The following is a 24,829-nucleotide window of genomic DNA, read 5'->3' on the forward strand; positions in this document are numbered from 1 at the left end:
ACATATTCACCTGTGTGTATTAAAGTATTCAAAAGTTTAGTGTTTAGTCCCATATTCCTAGCACATGATGACTACATCAAGCTTGTGGCTCTACAAACTTGTTGGATGCATTTGCTGTTTGTTTTGGTTGTGTTTCAGATTATTTTGTGCTCAATAGAAATTAATGGTAAATAATGTATTGTGTATTTTAGTTACTTTTATTGTAAATAAGAATAGAATATGTTTCTAAACACTTCTACATTTAATGTGGATACTACCATGATTATTGAGTCTTGACGGTATCGTGAATAATTACAAATTATACCCCCCCCCCCCAAAAAAAAATGCTAACCTTCCCTGTTATTGTAATGGTGAGAGGTTAGCATATCTTGGGGGTATAGTATTTGGGGAAAATACCCTCAAATTAAAGCTGATAGTCTGCACTTTAACCTCATAGTCATTGTATAACTTAAAATCCAAAGTTTACAGAGACAAAACAACAACAAAATGTAACACTGTCCCAATACTTTTGGAGCTCACTGTATGGATTATTTGAAATGAATTTAGCATTTATCAGTTGGCATATATACACACACACACACACACACACACACACACACACACACACACACACACACACACACACACACACACCAGTATACACACACACCAGTATACACACACACACACGCACCAGTACACAGGCAGTCACTAATTCTACTCTCATGTATCTTTAGTTGGGACAATGTCTCATAAATGTCAGTGGTACAGAACAGTAATGAGAAAATGCTTTTGACGTGGAACTCGCCTCACTAACAAGTCTGACTATATGATTCTTTGACAAAGTTATCTCTCTTGGACTGGACTTCAAGTCAGACTTCAAGATGGAGAGTTAATTTGTAATGCTAGTGTTTTATCACTAGTGTTGAAGCTAATGTTCACACCGTAGCAAGCGGCCGGCCACATAGCGACCTTATCCAAACCATTATGGTTCACCTTTCAGGGTATTAAGGTTTGTACACGTTATTAATAGGAGAAAAGTTTTGCCGAGGTGGTCCTCCACGCAGCAGAAGAAAAAACTTCACAATATTTTCCATGTTTTTTTTTTTCAAGTCATGTATTTATTTTCATGTTTCCACACCTCCAAGATCACGAATTGAATTTGTGATATAACTACACAAGGGTACTTTGATATGGGGAAAGCGCACTTGCTACTGTATCTTCTCTGGAGCGATAGAAAGTCATCCTGTGTGGTAGTGATGCAACGAGTAATGCTTGTTGCATCATGTCTAGCTCTGCTGTAAGCACCAAAGCACGTCTGCTTGGTTCATTTTTTGGGTACGAAACATGGGGAAGGGGCTCCTTGAGCTCCATTCTGATGAGGTGATACTTTTTGGAGGTGATTTTGTTCTCAAATGTGTTTTACTGCATTTTTTGTCTGTTTTTCTTATTTCAAATGTAAAAAAAAAAAATATTGCATTATTTTAATAATAAAGATCAGCTGTCCGACAATTTAAAGAGTAACAATTTATCACTTCCGGGATTGTGTAGATTTTTTGAAGGTCAACCATTTGACCTCAACACATTGATGCATGTATTAAACAGAACCTCAGAAGTCTCTGTACTGTACACCAGTACTGTTTGTTTCTAAGTGACTACACGTTTCCCTATTGTAATAAATCACTGAGGCCTCGCATGGCAAACTTGAGGTGGGCCTACGTTGCTGTAAGACCAATCAATATTTTGACCCTGTTGCTTCTAAAACTCCCCAAGAGCAGGTAATCAAGCAAGTAAGCAAAAATAAGTATAAAAACAAATGTATAACGTAACAATGAAAAACTGATGGATATCATTTGTGGTTTGTGATGAACTATCAGTGAATATGTAATTGGATTGGGAACTTTACCAAAAGCTAATCATTCTAAAATTATGTTCAAAGTTCCCCTTGTCTGCAGCCTGCTCAAGTGAACGTGTCAAAATGCGTTGTTGGTCACTGGTCGGTTGAAGGTCAACTTCTCTGTTGGACCCTTGATGTCTTCACACTGTTAAAAACCCTGCACAGGCCCTTCCGCAGTCACAAATGTCTTCGAGACCGAAAGAACTGCTACCATGTACTCATACACTTTTGATGACATCCTAGAGGAGGCGGGCAAGTTCGGCCGATCGCAGAAGCGTATCTTTGCCCTGCTATGCATGGTCTCCATGCCATGGGCCGGTGTCTACGTAGGCATTGTGTTCCAAGGGTTCACCCCAGAGCACTGGTGCCGAGACTCAGGGGTGAGTCAGATCCGGAAGAGCTGTGGCTGGAACCTGATGGACACTAGAAAGATCACGGTCCCGGTGGTCAACACCTCAGGAGTGTTGGTCCACAGCCAGTGTGAGCAGTATGAACTGGACTGGAACGCTACGGGTCTGACATGTGACAACCCAGAGTCTGACCTCACTGACGCTCACCGCAGCAAAGCTCCCATGACCTCCTGCAAGGAAGGATGGGAGTATGACTACAAGGGGAGACAATCCTTTGTGACAGAGGTGAGAACTTCATGAAATATTCCTGAAAATGTTCAAGACATTTAATTGAAATTGGATGTCAGAACAAAGAACAGATTAAGATGGCAGTAAATGACGAGGTATTTGTTCATTTCAGTTTGACCTGGTGTGTGCTGATGCCTGGGTGGTGGACATGTACCAGGCTACACTCAACGTGGGCTTCTTCATAGGGAGCATAGCCATTGGATACCTAGCTGACAGGTAAGGAAGTCTATGTGGATGGTCAGACAGAAGATCCCACCAGTGCAGATGTCTTACTGACTTTTAGAATGACTTAAAAACAGAAAAGTGAAGGAAAATGTACTTGCTAAAAGAGTGAACCCTGAATGAAAGAAGTAAACTTCTGAAATACTGTATGTGCGGAGATGGAAACATGAAACTTGAATTTACATCCCCGTATGTACCTTTTTCTCTTTCATTTTAGATTTGGCAGAAAGACGAGCTTCTTGGTGTCCAACCTCTTGAATGGGATTTTTGGAATTCTTGTAGCATGGTCTCCAAATTGGGTATCCATGCTGGTCTTCCGAGCATTATATGGCTTTGGTGTCAAGGGAGGCTGGGTGGCTGGATATGTTCTGAGTAAGACAACATTACTTACTTAAACAATGTCTAAAATTGTAATTTTACATTTCAAGTTGTAGTTTTACAAATTGTAGTTGTAGTATTTACATTTCAAGTTGTAGTTTTGCTCTGGTGGAGATAATATTTCAGCTTCGTCACTTTCCATATGTATTCTCGGGGTCCTGTCCTTATGCCCTGCTTCTCTCCCCTCTCCTCAGTCACTGAGCTGGTAGGAGTAGAGTACAGGAGGACTGTGGGAGTCATCTACCAAATGTTCTTCAGTGTTGGAATTCTCATCCTGCCCCTCATCTCCTACTTCATCACAGACTGGCGCTGGTTGCAGGTGGTCATCACTGCACCTTATATCCTCTTCCTGTCCTACTACTGGTAAGACCTGGAACTGCCTCATACTGTAGATATTCAGGTCGATTTCAGTTTGTTTCATGTCATCAAGCTTTTTATAATGAGTTTTCTATTCTGGCTTCCAGGTTTATCCCGGAGTCTCCAAGATGGCTTCTCTCTCAGCACAATGCAAAGAAAGCTGTGGAGATCACTGAGGCAATAGCGAAAGAAAACAAGAAAACCCTCTCTAAGAACATTGAGGTGAGAAATTAGGGCTGAAATGAGTAATTGAAATGTGGTTTAAAATTACTCCCATTTGGACATTGTATGTATCTTACAGATACTCAAAGATGCCATTGCATGGTAAAGTGGGTTGTATTGTAACTTACATAATGCTACTGTACTTACAGACGATGAGAGACGACAATGCCGATACCTCAACCGCCTCGTTCATGGACCTAATCAGAACTCCAAAAATGAGAAAACACACCTTCATCCTTAGTTTCAACTGGTAAAATCTATTCGACAAACAACAAGAATATTACTGGAACTTTAATAGCCCTAGTAGTCACAGCTCACAACTATACTATTTCCTTTACAGCCACCATAGACCCCTCAGTAAATAACTGCTGTCTTTCTTCCAGGTTCACTAGTGCTGTCGTCTACCAGGGTCTTATCATGCGTCTAGGAATCCTGGGAGGAAATGTCTACATTGACTTTCTGATCTCTGGTCTGGTGGAATTCCCTGCTGCCTTCCTCATCCTCTTTACCATCGATCGTATCGGACGGCGTCTTCCCTTTGCCACAGCCAACATTGTAGCTGGCGCAGCCTGCTTCATTACTGCTATGATCCCTGAGAGTGAGTCTATGATAACGTCGATGTCAAATGGCAATGACCTGCCTGGTTGAATTTGTGTTACGCTTCTCTCTCATTTTTCTTTCTCTCACATACAGCCATGTTCTGGTTCAAAACAGCAGTGGCCTGCATAGGCCGGTTGGGCATCACCATGGCTTTTGAGATGGTGGTGTTTGTGAACACTGAATTGTACCCTACGTTTGTCAGGTAAGGGTAACCCGCAGGGCTTTTGAAGGCAGTCAATTCAGGAAGTAAACTTGAATAACAATTCAAAATTTGAAAAAAACGGCATCCATTTTCAATGACTTGTCAATGAACTGAGGAATAGAAGCTATTTATTTTTTCAATTAAAATCCCTTCCTAAATACTGACATTACGTATAACAGAAAGTTTAGTTTAAAGCTGCAATTACAGACAGTGACAGTTGTTTCCATCCTCAGGAACCTGGGTGTGTCTGTGTGCTCCACTCTGTGTGACATCGGAGGCATCGTGGCCCCGTTCCTTCTTTACAGACTGGCTGCCATCTGGCTGGAGCTGCCACTCATCATCTTTGGTACCTAATTACAATGTTATAAGATGATTATACACATGCGTTAGTAATATTTTAACACAGCAATGCTGTAAGAAGTTGAATCATGTACTGTACCAGTATCTCAATATCTTGAGCTTGAAACTAATACTTTTGGCTAATGTAGCCTCAAGCACAGCTGTTTAGGGAATGTTTTCTAGATACAAGCAGGCACTAATATGCTGATTTCTATGTGTTGTACAACACAGGGGCCCTTGCGTTTCTGGCTGGAGCTTTGGTCTTGCTGTTGCCTGAGACCAGAGGTGTGCCACTTCCTGACACCATCGATGACATTGAGTTTCCAGAAAAGTGAGATTTCTACACATCAGTTTCTATTATTTATACAAGTGAATGTGTTGAAACATCATGCTTTCAAACAGTAAGGTTAATATTTCAATAAAATGCCAGAGGTGAACAATCTATTCATTGTGGATGTATGTGTTCCTCTTACCGTCTCAGATGCAAAGAAAAAGCTCTGAGGAGTAAAGAGCTGAGGAGGAAAGAGATGATAATGCTGTTACCCGCCGCGATGACCAACAAAGAACCTGAGACTGTCTGATTCCTTCCTGGGAACTTCACGTTTTTGTGATGAAAGTATGAGAAAGTAGTGATGAGCAGTATTTTATTATTTTATGTTAAAATGACCTGTTTCATTTGTTGTCTCTAATACGAATTAATGATTGTTTGTGTTGGTGAAGTATTGTAACTTATTTAGATTTCTTTCACCTTTACCATGTTTCCTGGTTTTACTTATCCGTTAGTTACAGTATGATTTTCCTCTCAGATCATGTGCTTTGTGTCATGTTTTTTTTTTGTTGATCATGTGTTTAAAGTAATTTACAGATGTTTTTGCCGAAGCTTTTTTATAAATGTTGGGAATATTGTCATCATATACAGTGCATTCAGAAAGTATTCAGATCCCTTCCCTTTTTCCACATTTTGTTACATTACAGCCTTATTCTAAAATAGATTAAATACACATTTTTCCTTATCAATCTACACACAATACCCCATGATGACAAAGCGGAAAAATAACAGAAATACCTTATTTTCATAAGTATTCAGACCCTTTGCTATGAGACTCGAAAGGTGCATCCTGTTTCCATAGATCATCCTTGAGATGATTCTACAACTTGATTGGAGTGACAATCATCATTCCCCAATCAGTCATCAATCAGTCGCTAATAAGAAGACACCTGCACCTTTTCATTTACCCTATCACAGCCCCTTTCCCTTGGTTTAAAAACCCAGTCAGTTGTTTTCTCCCCAGATCAATCTCTTTGTGTTCAATCTCTCTCTGTAACTCATTCCCTCTCAATCGCGCTCGCTTTCTGTATTGATCTCTCTTTTGTATTGCTCCTACATGTCCCATTTGTCCGGTTATCCTGTGAGTATTGTTTGACTGTTTGTTTGTTTGCTGGGAAAAGGGGGCACCAAGACAAGTCGCCCATGGGCATACACTACCTGTAGGTAAACCTTGTCTAAATACACTAGTTAGAACTGGCTGGACCACCCACTGTATTTTATTGGTTAGTGAGCTAGCTGTTGTTGAAGCAGGTAGACTAGCTTAGGGGTGTTTTTGAAATTATTGTTTCTTTCCTTGGGTCCAGCTCAGCCCCTTTTCTCACACCCCTTTACCATGTGTTTAAAAATAAACCTTTAGTGTTTGACAGTAAATTTCAGTTGTCTGTTTTTTTGTTTGTTCTCACTGTTCCTTTTCACTATTATTATTTGCATGGGTTATGTTACGGGTCTCGTCTCCATCCCCCCTAGACTGCAGGGCCAAAGGGATTCGTAACAGGCCCTAATCTATGGATTTCACATGACTGGGCAGGGGCACAGCCATGGGGTGGGACCCACTTGGAAGCCAGACCCATCCATTGGAGAGGCAGGCCCAGCCAATCAGAATGAGTTTCTCCCCACAAAGGGCTTAATTACAGACAGAAATACCCCTCAGCACCCCCGTACTGCCAAATTCTCTAAGATTACAGTGGAGACAGCTTATGGTAGAGAAATTAATTTTAAATTCTCTGGAAACAGCTCCCAGTGGACATTCCTGCAGTCAACATGCCAATTGCACGCTCCCTCAAAACAAGACATCTGTGGTATTGTGTTGCGTGTCAAAACTGCACATTTTAGAGAGGCTTTTTATTGTCCCCAGCACAAGGTGCACCTGTGTAATGATCATGATGTTTAATCAGCTTCTTGACATGCCACACCTGTCAGGTGGATGGATTATCTTGGCAAAGGAGAAATGCTCACTAACAGGGATGTAAACAAATTTGTGCACAAAATTTGAGAGAAATAAGCTTTTTGTGCATATGGAACATTTCTGGGATCTTTTATTTCAGCTCATGAAATATGGGACCTGCAATTTACATGTTGCATTTATATTGTTGTTCAGTGTATATATCCATGCAGATCCTCAAAAAAGTTCTACAGCTGCACCATCGAGAGCATCCTGACCGGTTGCATCACCACCTGGTATGGCAACTGCTCGGCGTCCGACAGTAAGGCGCCACAGAGGGTTGTGCGTATGTCCCAGTTCATCACTACTGCCAAACTCCCTGCAAACCAGGACCTCTATACCAACCGTGTCAGAGGAAGGCCCTAAAAATGTCAAAGACTCCAGACACCCAAGTCACAGACTGTTCTTTCTGCTACCGCACGGCAAGCGTTATCGGAGCACCAAGTCTGGGGCCAAAAGGCACCTGAACAGCTTTTACCCCCTAGCCGTACGACTGCTGAACAATTAATCAAATGGCAAACCGGATAATTTACATTGACCCCCTTTTATTATTTCTTTATCGTAGCCTTTTCCTGCAGCCAAATGACCTAGTGACCTCATGGGTGGAATGTTATTAATATTTTTCATCATTAATAAACCATTTTATTAACATCACAAATCCGGTGTTTCTATGTTAAACGGTTATGTTATATTTCAGTGTTCTGTGATGTATATAAACTGTAATATTGGGATGCAAACTCAAAATGTAATACATTTTAATTCTATATCTGACATGGTACAGGTGTCTTCTTGTCACGTGTACTCCTGCAAAGCCCTCTAGTGCTCATCCCGTGTCGCCTTGACCTGCCGCTACTCCCCCAGTGCTCTCTCCCTCTCCCCCTCTCTCTCTCTCTGTGTGTATGTGATTGTGTGGGCAGAGACAGGTATGCTGGAGTCAGAGCAGATCCTCACCAGCTGCAACCTGTTCCATAATCAAGACCTCTACAAATACTCAATCCTGCCACTTCCACACTGCCAGATCGTAATCTCTGCTCAGTCAGTCCATGTTTCTAGTTGTTTGTTCCTGTTGTCCCTGTTGTCCCTTGCCTGCCTGTTTTCCTCTCCGCTACAGTTCTGCCCGCTCTGATTCTGGTCCCTGTCTCCAGTCCGACTTCTCGTCAGTCCTGCTACTCTGTCCTGGATTCCCCACTCTACGCTCCCTTGGATTCCCATCCGGACCTGCTTAGCCTGTCCCCACACCTCTCGCTCCAGCCTCAGCCTCCGCACCTGGTTTCCTGCAACCCGCCCGAGCTTCCACTGACCTGCACTCCATCTTCCCTGGTGTTTCAATAAATACCTTGGTTACCTCATCCCAGTCTCCTCGTCTAGTCACTTTTACCCCTACCCACTTATACGTACTGTATTACCTCAACTACCTCGTACCCCTGCACATTGACTCGGTACTGGTACTCCTTGTATATAGCCTCGTAATTGTTTTTATTGTGTAACGATTTCCTTTTTATTTGACAAATATTCGTCTTACTTTTTAACTCTGCATTGTTGGGAATGAGCTCGTAAATAAGCATTTTACTGTAAAGTCTACACCTGTTGTATTCGGCGATTGTGACCAATAACATTTGATTTGATTTAATACAGTACGCCATCTTATTTAATGTGCAGAGTGCATATGGTACATAATGTCTCTCTCTAACAGGTTACTTCTTGGTCATGGGTCAAGACAGTTGTGGCCCGCATAGGCCGGTTGGGCATCACCATGGCTTTTGAGATGGTGATGTTTGTGAACAGTGAATTATACCACACCGTTGTCAGGTAAGTGTAACCAGGGGGACATACAAAACGAAGAGGTAGCATCTGAAAATGGAGAACTAATAACTAAGATAGGGCAAAATGTATGGAAATTGCTTAGAAATACTACAATTGTTTCTTTCTTCATTAACCTGGGTGTGTCTGTGTGCTCCACTCTGTGTGACATCGGAGGCATCGTGGCCCCGTTCCTTCTTTACAGACTGGCTGCCATCTGGCTGGAGCTGTCACTCATCATCTTCGGTACATGATTAAAACACTAATTAACCTGTTATTAAGATGCTTATACACCGGAGTCCACTGCTGGGTGAAACTCAAAGTGTTCATATGTTGTGTTGTACGTACCACACAGGGGCGATAGCGTTCGTAGCTGGAGGCCAGAGGTGTTCCACTTCCTGAGACTATTGATGACATTGAGTTCCCAAACAAGTGAGATTACTTAAACATTGTTCAAACTAAACTAAGTCGCATTGTAGAAAGTTATATGGGGAATATTAATACATTTACATATTCCATTGGTGATCAGAAACAAAGAAAACCACCTGAAGAGTCAACAGCTGACAAATCTCTTGCCCACTAACATGACAACCAACACAGAATCCACAATCATCTGATTGGTCTTCCTTCTATACCGTATTTATGAATCTATGTAGCATAGCCTATATCCTACAATATGTTTGTTGCATTTGTTGTTTCCAAAAACATGATGTGAATCCTATGTTGTTGTGATATTGGTATTTAAATGTATATGTATCACTATACATACCGGACAATCTCCTCATTAAAGTATGTGATTTGAGAGAAACTTTTCTCATTCTTAAATTGCAACTGCCTCAAGTTATCCCAAATGGTAATATACCCCAGTTGTGTTAATGTTATATACTTTTATTTTTGACTGACCTGACAGAACTTAATAAAGAGGTTTCCCATTCAAGATCCCAATTGCACACAATCTGCTACACAATGTCAGCTGTTTATTACATTTTTTAACATGTGGCCGAACACCATTGCTGTCTTCCAGGCTAGAACATAATTGCATTGCTTAACAATTGAATTATTTTGTTTTCTTAACAAAAATAATGAACCTTGCAATTTCTGACAAAATCACTTACCACAAGTATTTAATTTGTACTTTCAATTCTTAACAAAACTAGATTTGTGGCTCAAATGACAAATTTCTCCAGATTATGGAGAGTAGGGAGTTAAGAATTAATCTTCATCTGACTGTTAATCCAATCCGTAAACTTTGATACTCTGGCGTACACCCCTGGCTTCAAGGCGTTGGCACAGCCCAGACCCCAGGATGTCACTCCCTGGAGGACAAAGCTGTTCTGGGCATGACACACCAGAGGGCCACCACTGTCACCCTGGAAGAGGTCAAAAACATAATCACCACCATTATCATCATCACTCTAAAACAGTTACGTTTAAAATCACTGTGGAAACTGCAGTTTACAACCAACCACACAGTCTTCACTGATATTGAATGACTACTAGTTGTTGCTGAGAATGTATACCTGACAGCTGTCTGTTCCCCCTTCAATGTTCCCAGCACACATCTCATGGTCCTTGACTCTGTTGTTCAGGTAGGCAGGACGATTACACACTTTATTTTCTATAACAGGGAAGCCCGTCTCCTTGAGGAGCCCATCTCCACCAGTTCCTACAAACACAAATATCAATGTTTCATGTCAGAAAATATAGAAATAATTGCTACATTTGTAACAACAAAGTAATGGAGTCCTGAAGAGAAGAATTACTTAATTTTGTCTAATGTTATGAGAGAAATCACAAGGGTAAAAAACATGCATGACTCTTGAACCTTGTGTCTCTCCCCATCCTGTCACATAGCACTCTGTTCCAGGTGGTACCACATAATCCTTCTCGGGTAAGCATGCTGGTAAAACCTTGTCATTTATGAGCGCAGGGCTGCAACCAATCACACAAGTGTTTTTACAGCCTCTGACTTCCAAACAGCAAGACAAATGTGACAAATTTGATTGAGTTTTTCTGGCCTCACTCACGTTTGTAGCTTCAGCAGTGCAATGTCTGTCCTGTCAGGTCCCAGGATCAGTTTCTCCAGATTACGCTCCTGCTTGGTCGCTTCATTTGCTCTCTCTGTGTGGGTTCCCATGAACACCTTGTAGGCAGATGCCCTCTTTGATCTGATACGCACAAACATAGAAAGACAAACTTTTATTTAATCCATAATTAGGGCCTCACAGTAAACATTACTAAGAAGTAATGCTCTTCTTCTGTTGTGTAAGAGGCTATCACTCAGCCACTACTACACAGTATATGTACAGCTGCTCTTCTTGTTGGTATACATTTATTGAGTAATAAACCTCAAGACAACTGAGTTAATACGGGCTGTTCTCTCACCTCTCCAGGCAGTGGGCAGCGGTGAGGACCCATTGAGGGGCGATCAGAGTTCCCCCACAGAAATGAACACCAGTGCTTTAGGAGGACAGACAGAAGAGTGAAGAAGTGAGTTCTCCAAGAGATATATTGTTTTATCTGTCTGGATGGAAATATCAATACATTAATACAATTCATGAAAGGGAATGGGATGCTATCCTCCATACTTGGTCCTCAGGCTGATCTGCCAGGGCCATGAGTGGGGTTTGGACACACAGCCTCCAACGATGCGACCAAAACACCTCTTGGGTTTTGTAACCGGCTGCCCACATTTCAAGCCAGCTGAAGAGCAAAAATAAAGTATTATTTGTGTATTCTACCATGTAGACAGTAACCACATTGATCTGGATGTAACACGTTTGTTTCAGCACAGCCATATGTATAATGATTAACAGAAACTTTATCTCAATGTAGGCCACATACCGCAATCTGGGATTTGGCAGTAGTCCCATTTTTTGCTTCTGTCTGTGGTGTAGCACCATGGTCCATTCACGTCATTGTCAGGGTTTCTACAATTCTAACAGTGAAAAAAGACACTGAATTAATTGAAGTACATCTTCCCAAATGTCTCCTCTATCATATGCAGTACTTCCACAGTATTGTTTGTCATTATTTAAAGGCCCAATGCAGCTGTTCTTATCTCAATATCAAATAACTTCTGGGTAACAATTAAGTACCTTACTGTGATTGTTTTCAAATAAAATGGTCAAAAAGGGCCTTTAAATACAGTACATCTAGCAAGAAAATGCCATGGACTTACGTTGGACTCCAGGCCTTTGTCAGGGTGGGATTCAGGGTTGAAACTGGCATGCTGATGGGGGCTTTGGGAGCTCCACCTCTGACATGTGACGCCCAACATGGTCATAGAAGTGGGACCCCTGTATGTCCCCCCATTGCCCACTTTGCAATCTGAACATCAACAGAAAACGATATCAGTATATAATATAATCAATTGCTCCCCTCAACATTGACAATGTAGGATGAATGAATGAATGAATGAATGAATGAAAGGATTAAAGGATTAAAAAGGATGACCAGCTGAGGGTGTCTGAGAGGGTGCTGGTCTGAGCTGATCGGGTTTGTCAGGTTTGTCAGGTTTGTCAGGCTTGTCAGGCTTAGAAGTAGGCTTGGGAGCCGTTGGGCATTTCTCCACAGCGCAGTACTCCCAACGAACAGAGGGGTCAGTGGTGTAGCACCATGGAGCACGGTCGCCATCAGGGTTCCTACACAGGTTTCTTCTCAAATCGCTGTGAAACATAGGTAAAATACATGTCATCTAATGTCCTCAGACACTGAATAATGACATATTACTTTGTTTGGCTTAAAATTAGGGTTGGGAATTGCCAGGGATCTCACGATACGATATTATCATCATACTTATACTACCGGTCTAACGTTTTAGAACACCTACTCATTCAAGGGTTTTTCTTTAATTGAATGAAATAACACATATGGAATCATGTGCTAACCAAAAAAGTGTTAAAAAAAATCTAAATATATTTGAGATTCTTGAAATAGCCACCCTTTGCCTTGATGACAGCTTTGCACACTCTTTGCATTCTCTCAACCAGCTTCATGAGGTAGTCACCTGGAATGCATTTCTATTAGCAGGTGTGCCTTGTTAAAAGTTAATTTGTGCAATTTCTTTCCTTCTTAATGCGTTTGGTCTTTTACCAACACAAGGTAGGGATGGTATACAGAAAAAAGCCCTATTTGGTAAAAGACCAAGTCCATATTATGGCAAGAACAGCTCAAATAAGCAAAGAGAAACGACAGTCCATCATTACTTTAAGACATGAAGGTCAGTCAATACGGAACATTTCAAGAACTTTGAAAGTTTCTTCAAGCGCAGTCGCAAAAACCATCAAGCGCTATGATGAAATTGGCTCTCATGAGGACCGCCACAGGAATGGAAGACCCAGAGTTACCTTTGCTGCAGAGGATACGTTCATTAGAGTTACCAGCCTCAGAAATTGCAGCCCAAATAAATGCTTCACAGAGTTCAAGTAACAGACGCATCTCAACATCAACTGTTCAGAGGAGACTGCGTGAATCAGGCCTTCATGGTCAAATTGCTGCAAAGAAACCACTGCTAAAGGACACCAATTAGAAGAAGAGACTTGCTTGGGCCAAGAAACACGAGCAATGGACATAAGACCGGTGGAAATTTGTCCTTTGGTCTAATGTCCAAATTTGAGATTTTTGGTTCCAACCGCCGTGTCTTTGTGAGACGCGGTGTGGGTGAACAGATGATCTCCGTATGTGTATTTCCCACTGTAAAGCATGGAGGAGGAGGTGTTATGGTGTGGGGGTGCTTTGCTGGTAACACTGCCTGTGATTTATTTAAAATCACAGGCAGTGTTATCTGCAGTGTTAACCCCTTTATTTAGAACCACAGGCACACTTAACCAGCATGGCTACCACAGCATTCTGCAGCGATACGCCATCCCATCTGGTTTAGGCTTAGTGGGACTATCATTTGTTTTTCAACAGGAAAATGACCCAACACACCTCCAGGCTGTGTGAGGGCTATTTTACCAAGAAGGAGAGTGATGGAGTGCTGCATCAGATGACCTGGCCTCCACAATACCCCGAACTCAACCCAATTGACATGGTTTGGGATGAGTCGGACCACAGAGTGAAGCAAAAGCAGCCAACAAGTGCTCAGGATATGTGGGAACTCCTTCAAGACTGTAGGAAAAGCATTCCAGGTGAAGCTGGTTAAGAGAATGCCAAGAGTGTTCAAATCGGTCATCAAGGCAAAGGGTGGCTATTTAACGAATCTCAAATATCAAATATATTTTGTTTAACACTTTTTGGGTTACTACATGATTCCATATGTGTTATTTCATAGTTTTGATGTCTTCAATACTATTCTTCAATGCAGAAAATAGTAAAAATAAAGAGAAACCCTTGAATGAGTAGGTGTTCTAAAACATTTGACTGGTAGTGTAGGTGCCAATACGATGTGTAATACGATTCTTGCGATTCTCACGATTCTATATGTATTGGGATTCGATGTTCCAAACATATTGCTCACCATGTCTGCTGCAGAGGGACAAGAGAAAGCCATTACAAAACGATCAGGAAATAAAAGTGCTGAAAACATGTTGGCTCACCAGTTAAAAAGAAGATCAATCTAGAGAAGGAGAAATACCTGAGGTTTTGCACAGGTACAGCCAACTACCGCTAGTTAAGTTAATGGGATACTTTGGCAATGAGGCCCTTTATCTTCTTCCCCAGAGTCAGATGAACGCTTTTATATATCTGCGTGCAGTTGCCCCCCAAAATATGCAGTTGAAGTCGGAAGTTTACACACACTTAGGTTGGAGTCATTAAAACTTGTTTTTCAACCACTCCACAAATTTCTTGTTAACAAACTATAGTTTTCGCAAGTCGGTTAGGACATCTACTTTGTGCATGACACAAGTACATTTTCCAACAATTGTCCAACAATTTCACTTATAATTCACTATATCACAATTCCATTGGGTCAGAAGTTAACATACACTAAGTTGACAGTGCCTTTAAACAGCTTGGAAAATTCCAGAAAATTATGTCATGGCTTTAGAAGCTTCTGATAGGCTAATTGACATCATTTGAGTCAATTGGAGGTGTACCTGTGTGTAACGCCCTGGCCATAGAGAGGGGTTTTTGTTCTTTATTTTGGTTAGGCCAGGGTGTTACATTGGGTGAGCGTTCTATGTTCATTTTTCTATGTTTTTGTATTTCTTTGTTTTGGGCCGTGTGTGTGTGTGTGTGATTCCCAATCAGGCACAGCTGTAGTTCGTTGTTGCTGATTGGGAGTCACACATAAGGAGCCTGTTTTTCCTTTGGGTTTTGTGGGGGATTGTTTCTGTTTAGTGTTTTGCACCTGACAGAACTGTTTGGCTGTCGGTTTTCTTGTTTTGTGTGTATACTGTTCTTACGTTTATTAAAATTCAAAGATGAACACTAACTCCGCTGCACCTTGGTCTACTTCCACAGACAGCCGTTACAGAATCCCCCACCAAAAACGGACCAAGCAGCGGAGGAAGGAGAAGCACCAGGAGAGGGGAAATATGGACTCATGGACTTTGGAGGAGATGGAGAGGTGCGTTCAGGATTCCTGGAGATGGGAGGAATTGCTCGACGGAGGTGGACCGTGGGCTCAGGCTGGGGAGTATCGCCGCCCACAGTGGGAGATCGAGGCGGCGATAGCTGAGAGGCGCTGGTACGAAGCGAGGGAGCGCAACAGGCACGAGAGGCAGCCCCAACATTTTTTTTGGTGGGGGGGCACACGGGGAGTGTGGCAGAGCCAGGATTTAATTCTGGGCCAACTCCCCGTGCTTACAGGAGGCAGCGCAGTACTGGTCAGGCACCGTGTTATGCGGTAAAGCACACGGTGTCCCCAGTACGCGTTGATAGCCCGGAGCGCTACATGCCAGCCCCCCGCAAGTGCCATGCGAGAGCAGGCATCGAGCCAGGACGGATTGTGCCAGCTCAGCGTGTCTGGTCTCCAGTGCGCCGTTTTGGTCCAGGCTATCCTGCGCCGGCTCTGCACACTGTGTCTCCAGGGCGCTGGGAGGGCTCAGTTCGCCCAATGCCTGCGCTCCGCCCGTGCCGGGCAAAAGTGGGCATTCAGCCTGGAGTTTGGGTGGCAAGCCTACGCACCAGAACTCCAGTGCTCCCCCACAGCCCGGTTTATCCTGTGCCTCCTCCTCGGACCAGGCCTCCAGTGGGTCGCTCCAGCCTGGTTTATCCTGTGCCTCCTCCCAGGACCAGGCCTCCTGTGGGTCTCTCCAGCCTGGTCTATCATGTGCCTCCTCCCAGGACCAGGCCTCCGGTGGGTCTCCCCAACCTGGTGAGTCCAGTGCCTGCGCCCAGAGCCAGGCTTCCTTCATGTCTCCCCAGCCTGGTGAGTCCTGGGCCAGAGCCGCCAGAGCCGCCCGCCAGTCCGGAGCCGCCCGCCAGTCCGGAGCCGCCCGCCAGTCCGGAGCCGCCCGCCAGTCCGGAGCCTCCCACCACTCCGGAGCCGCAAGAGCCGCCCGCCAGTCCGGAGCCGCCAGAGCCGCCCGCCTGTCCGGAGCCGCCAGAGCCGCCCGCCTGTCCGGAGCCGCCAGAGCCGCCCGCCTGTCCGGAGCCGCCAGAGCCGCCCGCCAGCCTGGTGAGTCCTGTGCCTGCGCCCAGGGCCAGGCCTCCTTCATGTCTCCCCAGCCTGGTGAATCCTGGGCCGGAGCCACCCGCCAGCCTGGTGAGCCCTGTGCCTGCGCCCAGGGCCAGGCCTCCTTCATGTCTCCCCAGCCTGGTGAGTCCTGTGCCTGCGCCCAGGGCCAGGCCTCCTTCATGTCTCCCCAGCCTGGTGAATCCTGGGCCAGAGCCGCCAGAGCCGCCCGCCAGCCCAGAGCCGCCCGCCAGCCCGGAGCCGCCAGGGTCGCCCGCCAGCCGGGCGCAGCCAGGGTCGCCCGCCAACCGGGCGCAACCAGAATCGCCCACCAGCCAGGCGCAGCCAGGGTCGCCCGCCAGCCGGGCACAGCCAGGGTCGCCCGCCAGCCGGGCGCAGTCAGGGTCGCCCACCAGTCCTCCGGCGCGGCCAGGGGCGCCACCTAAGTGGGCGACGCCAAGGATGGAGCGGAGGCCACGTCCCGCACCTGAGCCGCCGCTGTAAGAAGGCTCACCCGGACCCTCCCCTTCAGAGTCAGGTTTTGCGGCCGGAGTTCGCACCTTTGGGGGGGGGGTACTGTAACGCCCTGGCCATAGAGAGGGGTTTTTGTTCTTTATTTTGGTTAGGCCAGGGTGGGCGTTCTATGTTCATTTTTCTATGTTTTTGTATTTCTTTGTTTTGGGCCGTGTGTGGCTCCCAATCAGGCACAGCTATAGTTTGTTGTTGCTGATTGGGAGTCACACATAAGGAGCCTGTTTTTCCTTTGGGTTTTGTGGGGGATTGTTTCTGTTTAGTGTTTTGCACCTGACAGGACTGTTTGGCTGTCGGTTTTCTTGTTTTGTGTGTATAGTGTTCTTACGTTTATTAAAATTCAAAGATGAACACTAACTCCGCTGCACCTTGGTCTACTTCCACAGACAGCCGTTACACTGTGGATGTATTTCAAGGCCTACCTTCAAACTCAGTGCCTCTTTGCTTGACATCATGGGAAAATCATAAGAAATCAGCCTCAGAAAAAGAATTGTAGATCTCCACAAGTCTGGTTCATCCTTGGGAGCAATTTCCAAATGCCTGAAGGTACCACGTTCATTTGTACAAACAATAGTACGCAGGTATGAACACCATGGGACCACGCAGCCGTCATACCACTCAGGAAGGAGACACGTTCTGTCTCCTAGAGATGAGTGTAATTTGGTGCAAAAAGTGCAAATCAATTCCAGAACAACAGCAAAGGACCATGTGAAGATGCTGGAGGAAACAGTTACAAAAGTATATATATCCACAGTAATATATATAGTCCTATATATAAGCTGAAAGGCCGCTCAGCAAGGAAGAAGCCACTGCTCCAAAACCACAATAAAAATCTGCACACCGGGACAAAGATCGTACTTTTTGGAGAAATGTCCTCTGGTCTGATAAAACAAAAATAGAACTGTTTGGCCATAATGACCATCGTTATGTTTGGAGGAAAAAGGGGGAGGCTTGCAAGCCGAAGAACATCATCCCAACCGTGAAGCACGGGGGTGGCAGCATCATGTTGTGGGGGTGCTTTGCTGCAGGAGGGACTGGTGCACTTCACAAAATAGATGGCATCATGAGGGTGGAAAATTATATTGATATATTGAAGCAACATCTCAAGACATCAGTCAGGAAGTTAAAGCTTGGTCGCAAATGGGTCTTCCAAATGGACAATGACCCCAAGCATACTTCCAAAGTTGTGACAAAATGGCTTAAGGACAACAAAGTCAAGGTATTGGAGTGGCCATCACAAAGCCCTGACCTCAACCCTACAGAACATTTGTGGGCAGAACTGAAAAAGTGTGTGCGAGCAAGGAGGCCTACAAACCTGACTCAGTTACACCAGCTCTGTCAGGGGGAATGGGCCAAAATTTACCCAACTTATTGTGGGAAGCTTGTGGAAGGCTACCCGAAACGTTTAACCCAAGTTAAACAATTTAAAGGCAATGCTACCAAATACTATATGAGTGTATGTAAACTTCTGACCCACTGGGAATGTTATGAAAGAAATAAAAGCTGAAATAAATAATTCTCTCTACTATTATTCTGACATTTCACATTCTTAAAATAAAGTGGTGATCCTAACTGATCTAAGACAGGGACTTTTTAATAGGATTAAATGTCAGGAATTGTGAAAAACTGAGTTTAAATGTATTTGGCTAAGGTGTATGTAAACTTCCGACTTCAACTGTATGTACTGTGTATATATATAAATACACACTTGATACTTGGAGTCATAGAATCAATATAATATTGTAAAAAATAATATTGCGATACTCTACGGTATAATTTTTACCCCCATTTCTACTTTAAATGACCAGATAGTAGAATACAGAAATAAAGCTATAGATGATCTAGATAGAGATAATATTTGACTATGCTCTAGGCCTCACGCTTTAGGGAAGTCCTGAGGTGTCTTCTTGTGACTGTGAGGTGTCATCGAGCTCCAGGACTGGCATTTCTTCCCACTGATGGTCTCTGTCACCATGCCACGATATTCACTCCCGCTGCCCACATAACAGTCTTCCTCAGCTGGAGTGGGAGCTGCATCATCTGAACATCAAAAATAATATGAACCATGTTAACCAAATATGAATTTTGGTGAAAAATGTAGGAGGTATGGATTGATAGTGGATGATATGAGTTTCATTATGTAGTTAGTGTATAGCAATTTTAGCACTTGGGAAAGCCCTATATAAATCCAATGCATTATCATCATCATCATCACACGACAGTGTAAAGTGACCTGGTCCAGGAACGTCTCCACAGCTAGGCACCTTGCAGTACTCCCAACGTGTCTCTGGGTCTGTAGTGTAGCACCAGGGCATCCTCTCATTGTCTGGGTTCCTGCAGTAGTTCAGGTCCAGGCCTCTGACAGGAACACAAACAACCACTCATATTGGTTAAGTCACAGTCAGTCTGTATCTTCAAGACATTAAAACACTGACAAATGCAATGCTCCGCTCTTGTTTGAGTAAAAACAAGTTGCCCAATATCGTGGGTTGATCTTACTTGCATGGGTAGTTGTCTGGAGTTCTGTTGTGCTTTTGGGGCGTCTGAGCTGCCCAGACCTGACAGGCTTTCCCAGACGTTGTCACGGCAACAGTTCCCCTGTAGGCACCGCCGTCGCCTGTGCTACAGGTGAGCTCCTCCACCACCGTGGGAGGCTCAGAAGCTAGGAGAGAGGGAGAGAGAAGGGCGAGAGAAGGGAGAGAGAAGGGAGAGAGAAGGGAGAATGGAGAGAGAAGGGAGAGAGAAGGGAGAATGGAGAGAGAAGGGAGAATGGAGAGAGAAGGGAGAGAGAAGGGAGAGAGAAGGGAGAATGGAGAGAGAAGGGAGAGTGAGGAGAACTCCCTGGGCATTAGTGAACTCATGTTTGAATTATTTTTATGTGAAAGAGCAGGGTCATGGGGAGGGTCCTGCTTTTTGCTCCATAAATGAGGCACTGTGCTTTTACCAGTATTTCCAGCATTATCCTGCAAGTGTTGCTGCAGTTAGAAAATCCTAGGAAATATTCTGTAATTGACACAAGCTGTCTTCAAACAATCAATCAACGTCTGGTTGTGATTGTGTGTTCGGGCGGGGTATCACCTGAGCCAGGAAAGGCGTAGCTTTGCGAATCTGGATTGCACAAAACCTATTATTTGGCACGGGAATACTATTTGTAGATCAGTTGTTCTACACCTCACTTTGCTCAAGCTGATCTTCTCCAACAGACTCGGAAGTTGTAGCTACAAATTGGTCAATTAGGGGCAGTTCAAGGGGAGAGTCAATGAAACCAAACATGGAAGTACAGTCTATATAAAAGTACAGTAAATGGAAAGACCAGAATATTGTGTGTAAATATCCTGCTGGGACACTCGCTGCAGATGACAATAATATACACTGAGTATACCAAACATTAGGAACACTTTCCTAATATTAAGTCGTGGTATGGACTCTACAAGGTGTCAAGTATTGCCCAGGGATGTTGGCCCATGTTGACTCCAATACTTCCCACAGTTGTGTCAAGTTGGCTGGATGTCCTTTGGGTGGTGGACCATTCTTGATACACACGGGAAACTGTTGAGCGTGAAAAACACAGCAGCGTTGCAGTTCTTGACACAAACTGGTGCGCCTGGCAGCTAATATCATACCCTGTTCAAAGGCACTTAAATATTTAGTCTTGCCAATTCACCCTCTGAATGGCACATACACAATTCATGTCTCAAAAAGTAGCCTAAAACATTAGGCTACTTTACTACAAACGGAAATGTGCAAAAGACCGTGTTTGAAATCAAGAAATAGAAAAGCATCTCCCTAATAACGGAGAAATTCACTGACACAAACAACCAATATGTGAACAAGTATGGTCAAATGAAACAGTGAATTTTGCTAAAAAATATTTTGGACTAATTGGATAATTAAGTTAAATGATTAAGGTACACACACAACAATTTATTTGCACGTGGTGTGAGAAGGTGCTGTATTGGCCTCTTGTGGTGAGATGATGAAAATGCGGGGTAGAAAAACAACTTGACCAAAAGGTAGATGGGAGACCAATGAGAGAAAAGACTAAAAACATTAATGGGATGACAGTCACTAGGAGGGTCATGGTGGGCAGAGGGGACAGGGGAGAGATAGAGGAGATAGGGTGAAAGCTCACTGCAGCGAGGGATGGAGCAGAAGTCCCAGCGTTTGGAAGGGCTGGTGGTGAAGCACCAGGGTCTGGGGTCGCCATCTGGGTTCCTACAGTAGTCCTCCTCCAGGTACTTCTCAGGAAGACTAGAGAGACAGGGAAAAGGACACAGAAAGAGGTCAAGAGGGGCAGATGAAGGAGCACATGGTAAACATATAACCTGAAGGTAGCCTAGTGGTTAGAGCATCGGGCCAGTAACTGAAAGGTTGCTGGATCGAATCCCCGAGTTGACAAGGCAAAAATCTGTCATTCTGCATCTGAGCAAGGCAGTTAACCCACTGTTCCCTGGGTGCTGAAGGCTGGATGTCAATTATGGCAGCCCACCTGCACCTCTCTGATTCAGAGGGGTTGGGTTAAATGCAGAAGACTAATTTCAGTTGAAGGCATTCAGTTGTACAACTGACTAGGTATCCCCCTTTCCCTATTTATCCAATATTACATAGAGAGAGAGACAGTAAAGTCTCTTACGCGCTGGGACTGTAGCCGTGGTTGTGAGGTTTCTGGGCGTTCCAGCGCTGGCAGGTGTAGCCATTCTCAGTGGTAGAGATCTTTCCCCTGTAGTCCTCACCACTGCAGTGCATACATTCCTCTGTGGGACAAACAACAGCACTTTAGAAATAAAACACTTCCAAATTACACCTACTGTATTAACAAAGTGATGTTATGATGAGGAAAAGTGACTAAAAAAGCTAGTCAACTATTTGTTTAACGATATATACACTGAATTGTCTCTATAGCAGAGCCCTTTTTGTTTCTTGGTAGGACTCTTTTGGGTTCCATGTATAACCCTCTGTGGAAAGGGTTCTACATGGAACCTAAACGGGATCTACCTGGAACCAAAAAAAAGGGGTTCTTCAAAGGGTTCTCCTATGGGGACAGCCGAAGAACCCTTTTAGGTTCTAGATAGCACTTTTGTTTCTAAGAGTGTAATCTGCTTTTGGGATTTTAACTTTTATACCAACATGACATCAGCTATTTCATCATCTTATTGGCAGTGGGGAAATAACAAGATATTAAGGGTACCGCTGCAGTCCTGGACGTTGCAGGTCTCCCACCTGGTCTCAGGGTCTCTGGTGTAGCACCAGGGTCCTTCGCTATCGCCATCTGGGTTTCTACAGAAGTTGGACTCCAGGTCGGCATTGGGGTGTGTTGAAGGGGTCATGCTGTGGGAATGATTCTGTTAATTTACTTCTGCTGCAAAGAAATCTAACTTCACAAGTTGCTTGTAGTCAATAATATGTAAATATAATACTTTATAGGAATATGAGAAATATTGTAGGTGTGTGTGAGTATACTTGGGGTTATGGGGGTATTTTGATGCCCATCTCTGGCATGTCTTCCCTGATTTTGTTTTGGACTTCGTCCCTCTGTAGTCCATACCGATTCCATTCACACACTCCATCAAGTACACTATAAAGACATAGAATAGCATGTCTCAACAGTAGTAGGTGGGTGGCTTGGTTAATAATCTTTGAGATTTTATTAGGCAAGTTCAGCAATGTACTAAACACCCCTCTTGGGTAATCAAAAAGCATCATCAGGACTTTACTATCTGAGACGTTGTCATATATGGTCAGTATGTATTTGATATACCGTATGTACCTCCCACTGAAGGACTGATTGGACTGGGTTGTTTAGATAATCTGCATCACCTCTTCTGTTTGCTTACAGACACAGTCCAAACCTCTTACTGGACTCTCCACAGAGGTTAGCTAAATATTAACCAAAAATAATGTGGACTAATACAATCACATGAAACTCACAGTCCTACATTTAGATTAGAACATTTGTAATCCATTATGCATTAATGATGATAGGATGGCCCTTTCAGGCCTACCTACTTATCGAGAAAATCTGAAAAACTTTAGGACTTGCCTTTCTTTTCGTAGAGAGCTGTGCTGGTTCTTCTCAGAACTTGCTCTGTTTTGGTGTTTGCTGGTATTGTCATACATTCTTGATCCTTTTCAATGTATATAAAGGACCTGCCAAGAAACATTCAGAATAAAATCTGACTATGTAACTCATGTGTAAATCATTATCACTGTTCATGTAATGGCCATAAGCCTTAAATTACCTGCAAGTGAAAGCTGTTTCAGCGTTACACTTGATGGCACATTCTAGGACGGTGCCTACTGAGTACTCCCTCTTCAAGACAGATATAATCCGAGCGCCCTCTGTTTTTGCATATTCATCCAGGACACCCGCACTGACTAAATAGACAAACAGATAAGAAATAATGAGTAAGACTGAATTTGCTTACAATTGCTCTGTGATGCAAAGCTAAAACTCAGTGGTTTCAGGGCTAAACTGCTGTTAAAGACCACTATAGAATGGAGGTTGCAACATGAAGGTATATTGACAGTTTAGCCATTTGTGGAGTGGACATACACCACAGACAAAAGTACAAGTTATTTCAAAACCATTTACAACTAAGAGAAATACATAGAAATGTTTGTGTGATGAAGTGTTTTAACACAACATTGTTCCTATTACTCTTAAATACTGTGCAAAAAGTATTGTATTTACTCATTCTTCCACAGTAGCCTACTTATACTACAGCAGTAAAGCTAGCCCAATAAGGCACGAGGGGGTGTGGTATATGGCCAATATACCACAGGTAAGGGCTGTTCTTATGCACGACGCATCGCGGAGTACCTGGATACAGCCCTTAGCCATGGTATATTTGCCATATACCACAAACCCCAGAGGTGCCTTACTGCTATTATGAACTGGTTACCAACGTAATTAGAGCAGTAAAAAGAAATGTTTTGTCATACCCGTGGTATACGTCTGATATACCACGGCTGTCAGCCAATCAGCATTCAGAGGTCGAAACACTTAGTTTATGAATAGTAATAAAACTGGTTGTGGTAGAATATGTACACATAGGATATACAGTATAAATGATGAGGGTGGCAAGTAGCCTAGCGTTTAAGAGGGTTGGACCAGTAACTGAAAAGTTGCTGGTTCGAATCCCTGAGCCGACGAGGTGAAAACTCTGTCGATGTGCACTTGAGCAAGGCACTTAACCTTAATTGCTCCTGTAAGTCACTCTGTATAGCCAATCAGTATTCAGGACTCAAACCCCCCAGTTTATATAAAGGCTAATAATGAGTTACAATACACTGTACAATAGGACTATCTGCGAGATTAATTAAACAGTAAGAAGAAGAATACAGTTTTAAGGTTTGACAGAAGATAATCTTACAAAATTATTAGATTAAAGAACTAAGCACACCTGAAGTAAATTCATAGACACAGGAACCTAGCAAAAAACTTCAGTGTACAGATAGGACTCATTTGTGAATAAATGTTCAATTTGCAAGTATAAACACTGTGTGGGAGTCCTTCAGTTCACCTCAATTTAAAATGTGTCAAATTATGCCAGCTGTATCTTACCTGCAGAGAAAAGGACGCCTAGCAACACTGCTTTGTACAGGTCCATGATGCGGCACTGTCAAGCATTGCATACAAACTCACCAGTGGGATACGTTTTGTGTCGTTTAAGCCATGTCAGTGAGACAAATAGATAGATTTCACTCATCAGTCAATCATTGGCCTAACAAGGACATGGAGCAGAGGTCAGGCTCTGTTTGTCAATTGGCTTTTATTCCATTCACATACAAAGTACTGTCATGATGTACAGTCGGCTACAGCTCCTTTCA

The 24,829-nt window shown here is 43.5% G+C and overlaps 2 protein-coding genes across 3 annotated transcripts; one reads left to right on the forward strand and one right to left on the reverse strand.

Annotated features, from left to right (window-relative positions):
* Positions 1–641: 641 nt before the first annotated feature.
* Positions 642–9,536, forward strand: slc22a2 (solute carrier family 22 member 2). Of its 2 annotated transcripts, none has more exons than XM_029751988.1 (11): positions 642–2,511; positions 2,627–2,730; positions 2,954–3,108; positions 3,309–3,477; positions 3,579–3,693; positions 3,843–3,943; positions 4,077–4,291; positions 4,387–4,495; positions 4,729–4,841; positions 5,066–5,165; positions 9,434–9,536. In XM_029751988.1, the coding sequence occupies exons 1-11, from the start codon at positions 2,089–2,091 to the stop codon at positions 9,519–9,521; spliced, it is 1,692 nt and encodes a 563-aa protein (XP_029607848.1). In that variant the 5' UTR covers positions 642–2,088; the 3' UTR covers positions 9,522–9,536. The 2 variants fall into 2 exon arrangements, with proteins under 2 accessions (XP_029607848.1, XP_029607840.1); XM_029751980.1 differs by lacking the exon at positions 9,434–9,536 and adding an exon at positions 5,316–6,533.
* Positions 9,537–9,849: 313 nt separating this feature from the next.
* plg (plasminogen) lies at positions 9,850–24,692 on the reverse strand. The gene is made up of 19 exons (XM_029751969.1): positions 24,564–24,692; positions 23,239–23,374; positions 23,040–23,146; positions 22,460–22,574; positions 22,188–22,327; positions 21,633–21,753; positions 21,132–21,250; positions 19,499–19,661; positions 19,233–19,357; positions 18,880–19,039; positions 12,361–12,572; positions 12,086–12,234; positions 11,749–11,842; positions 11,493–11,607; positions 11,290–11,364; positions 10,932–11,072; positions 10,730–10,836; positions 10,425–10,570; positions 9,850–10,274 (listed from the first exon to the last, which is right to left on the reverse strand). Exons 1-19 carry the CDS (start codon positions 24,607–24,609, stop codon positions 10,110–10,112), a joined length of 2,436 nt encoding a protein of 811 aa, XP_029607829.1. The 5' UTR covers positions 24,610–24,692; the 3' UTR covers positions 9,850–10,109.
* Between the last annotated feature and the right edge of the window lie 137 nt (positions 24,693–24,829).

Source organism: Salmo trutta, chromosome 1 (assembly GCF_901001165.1).
Source record: "Salmo trutta chromosome 1, fSalTru1.1, whole genome shotgun sequence".
In the NCBI taxonomy this organism is placed as follows: domain Eukaryota; kingdom Metazoa; phylum Chordata; class Actinopteri; order Salmoniformes; family Salmonidae; genus Salmo; species Salmo trutta.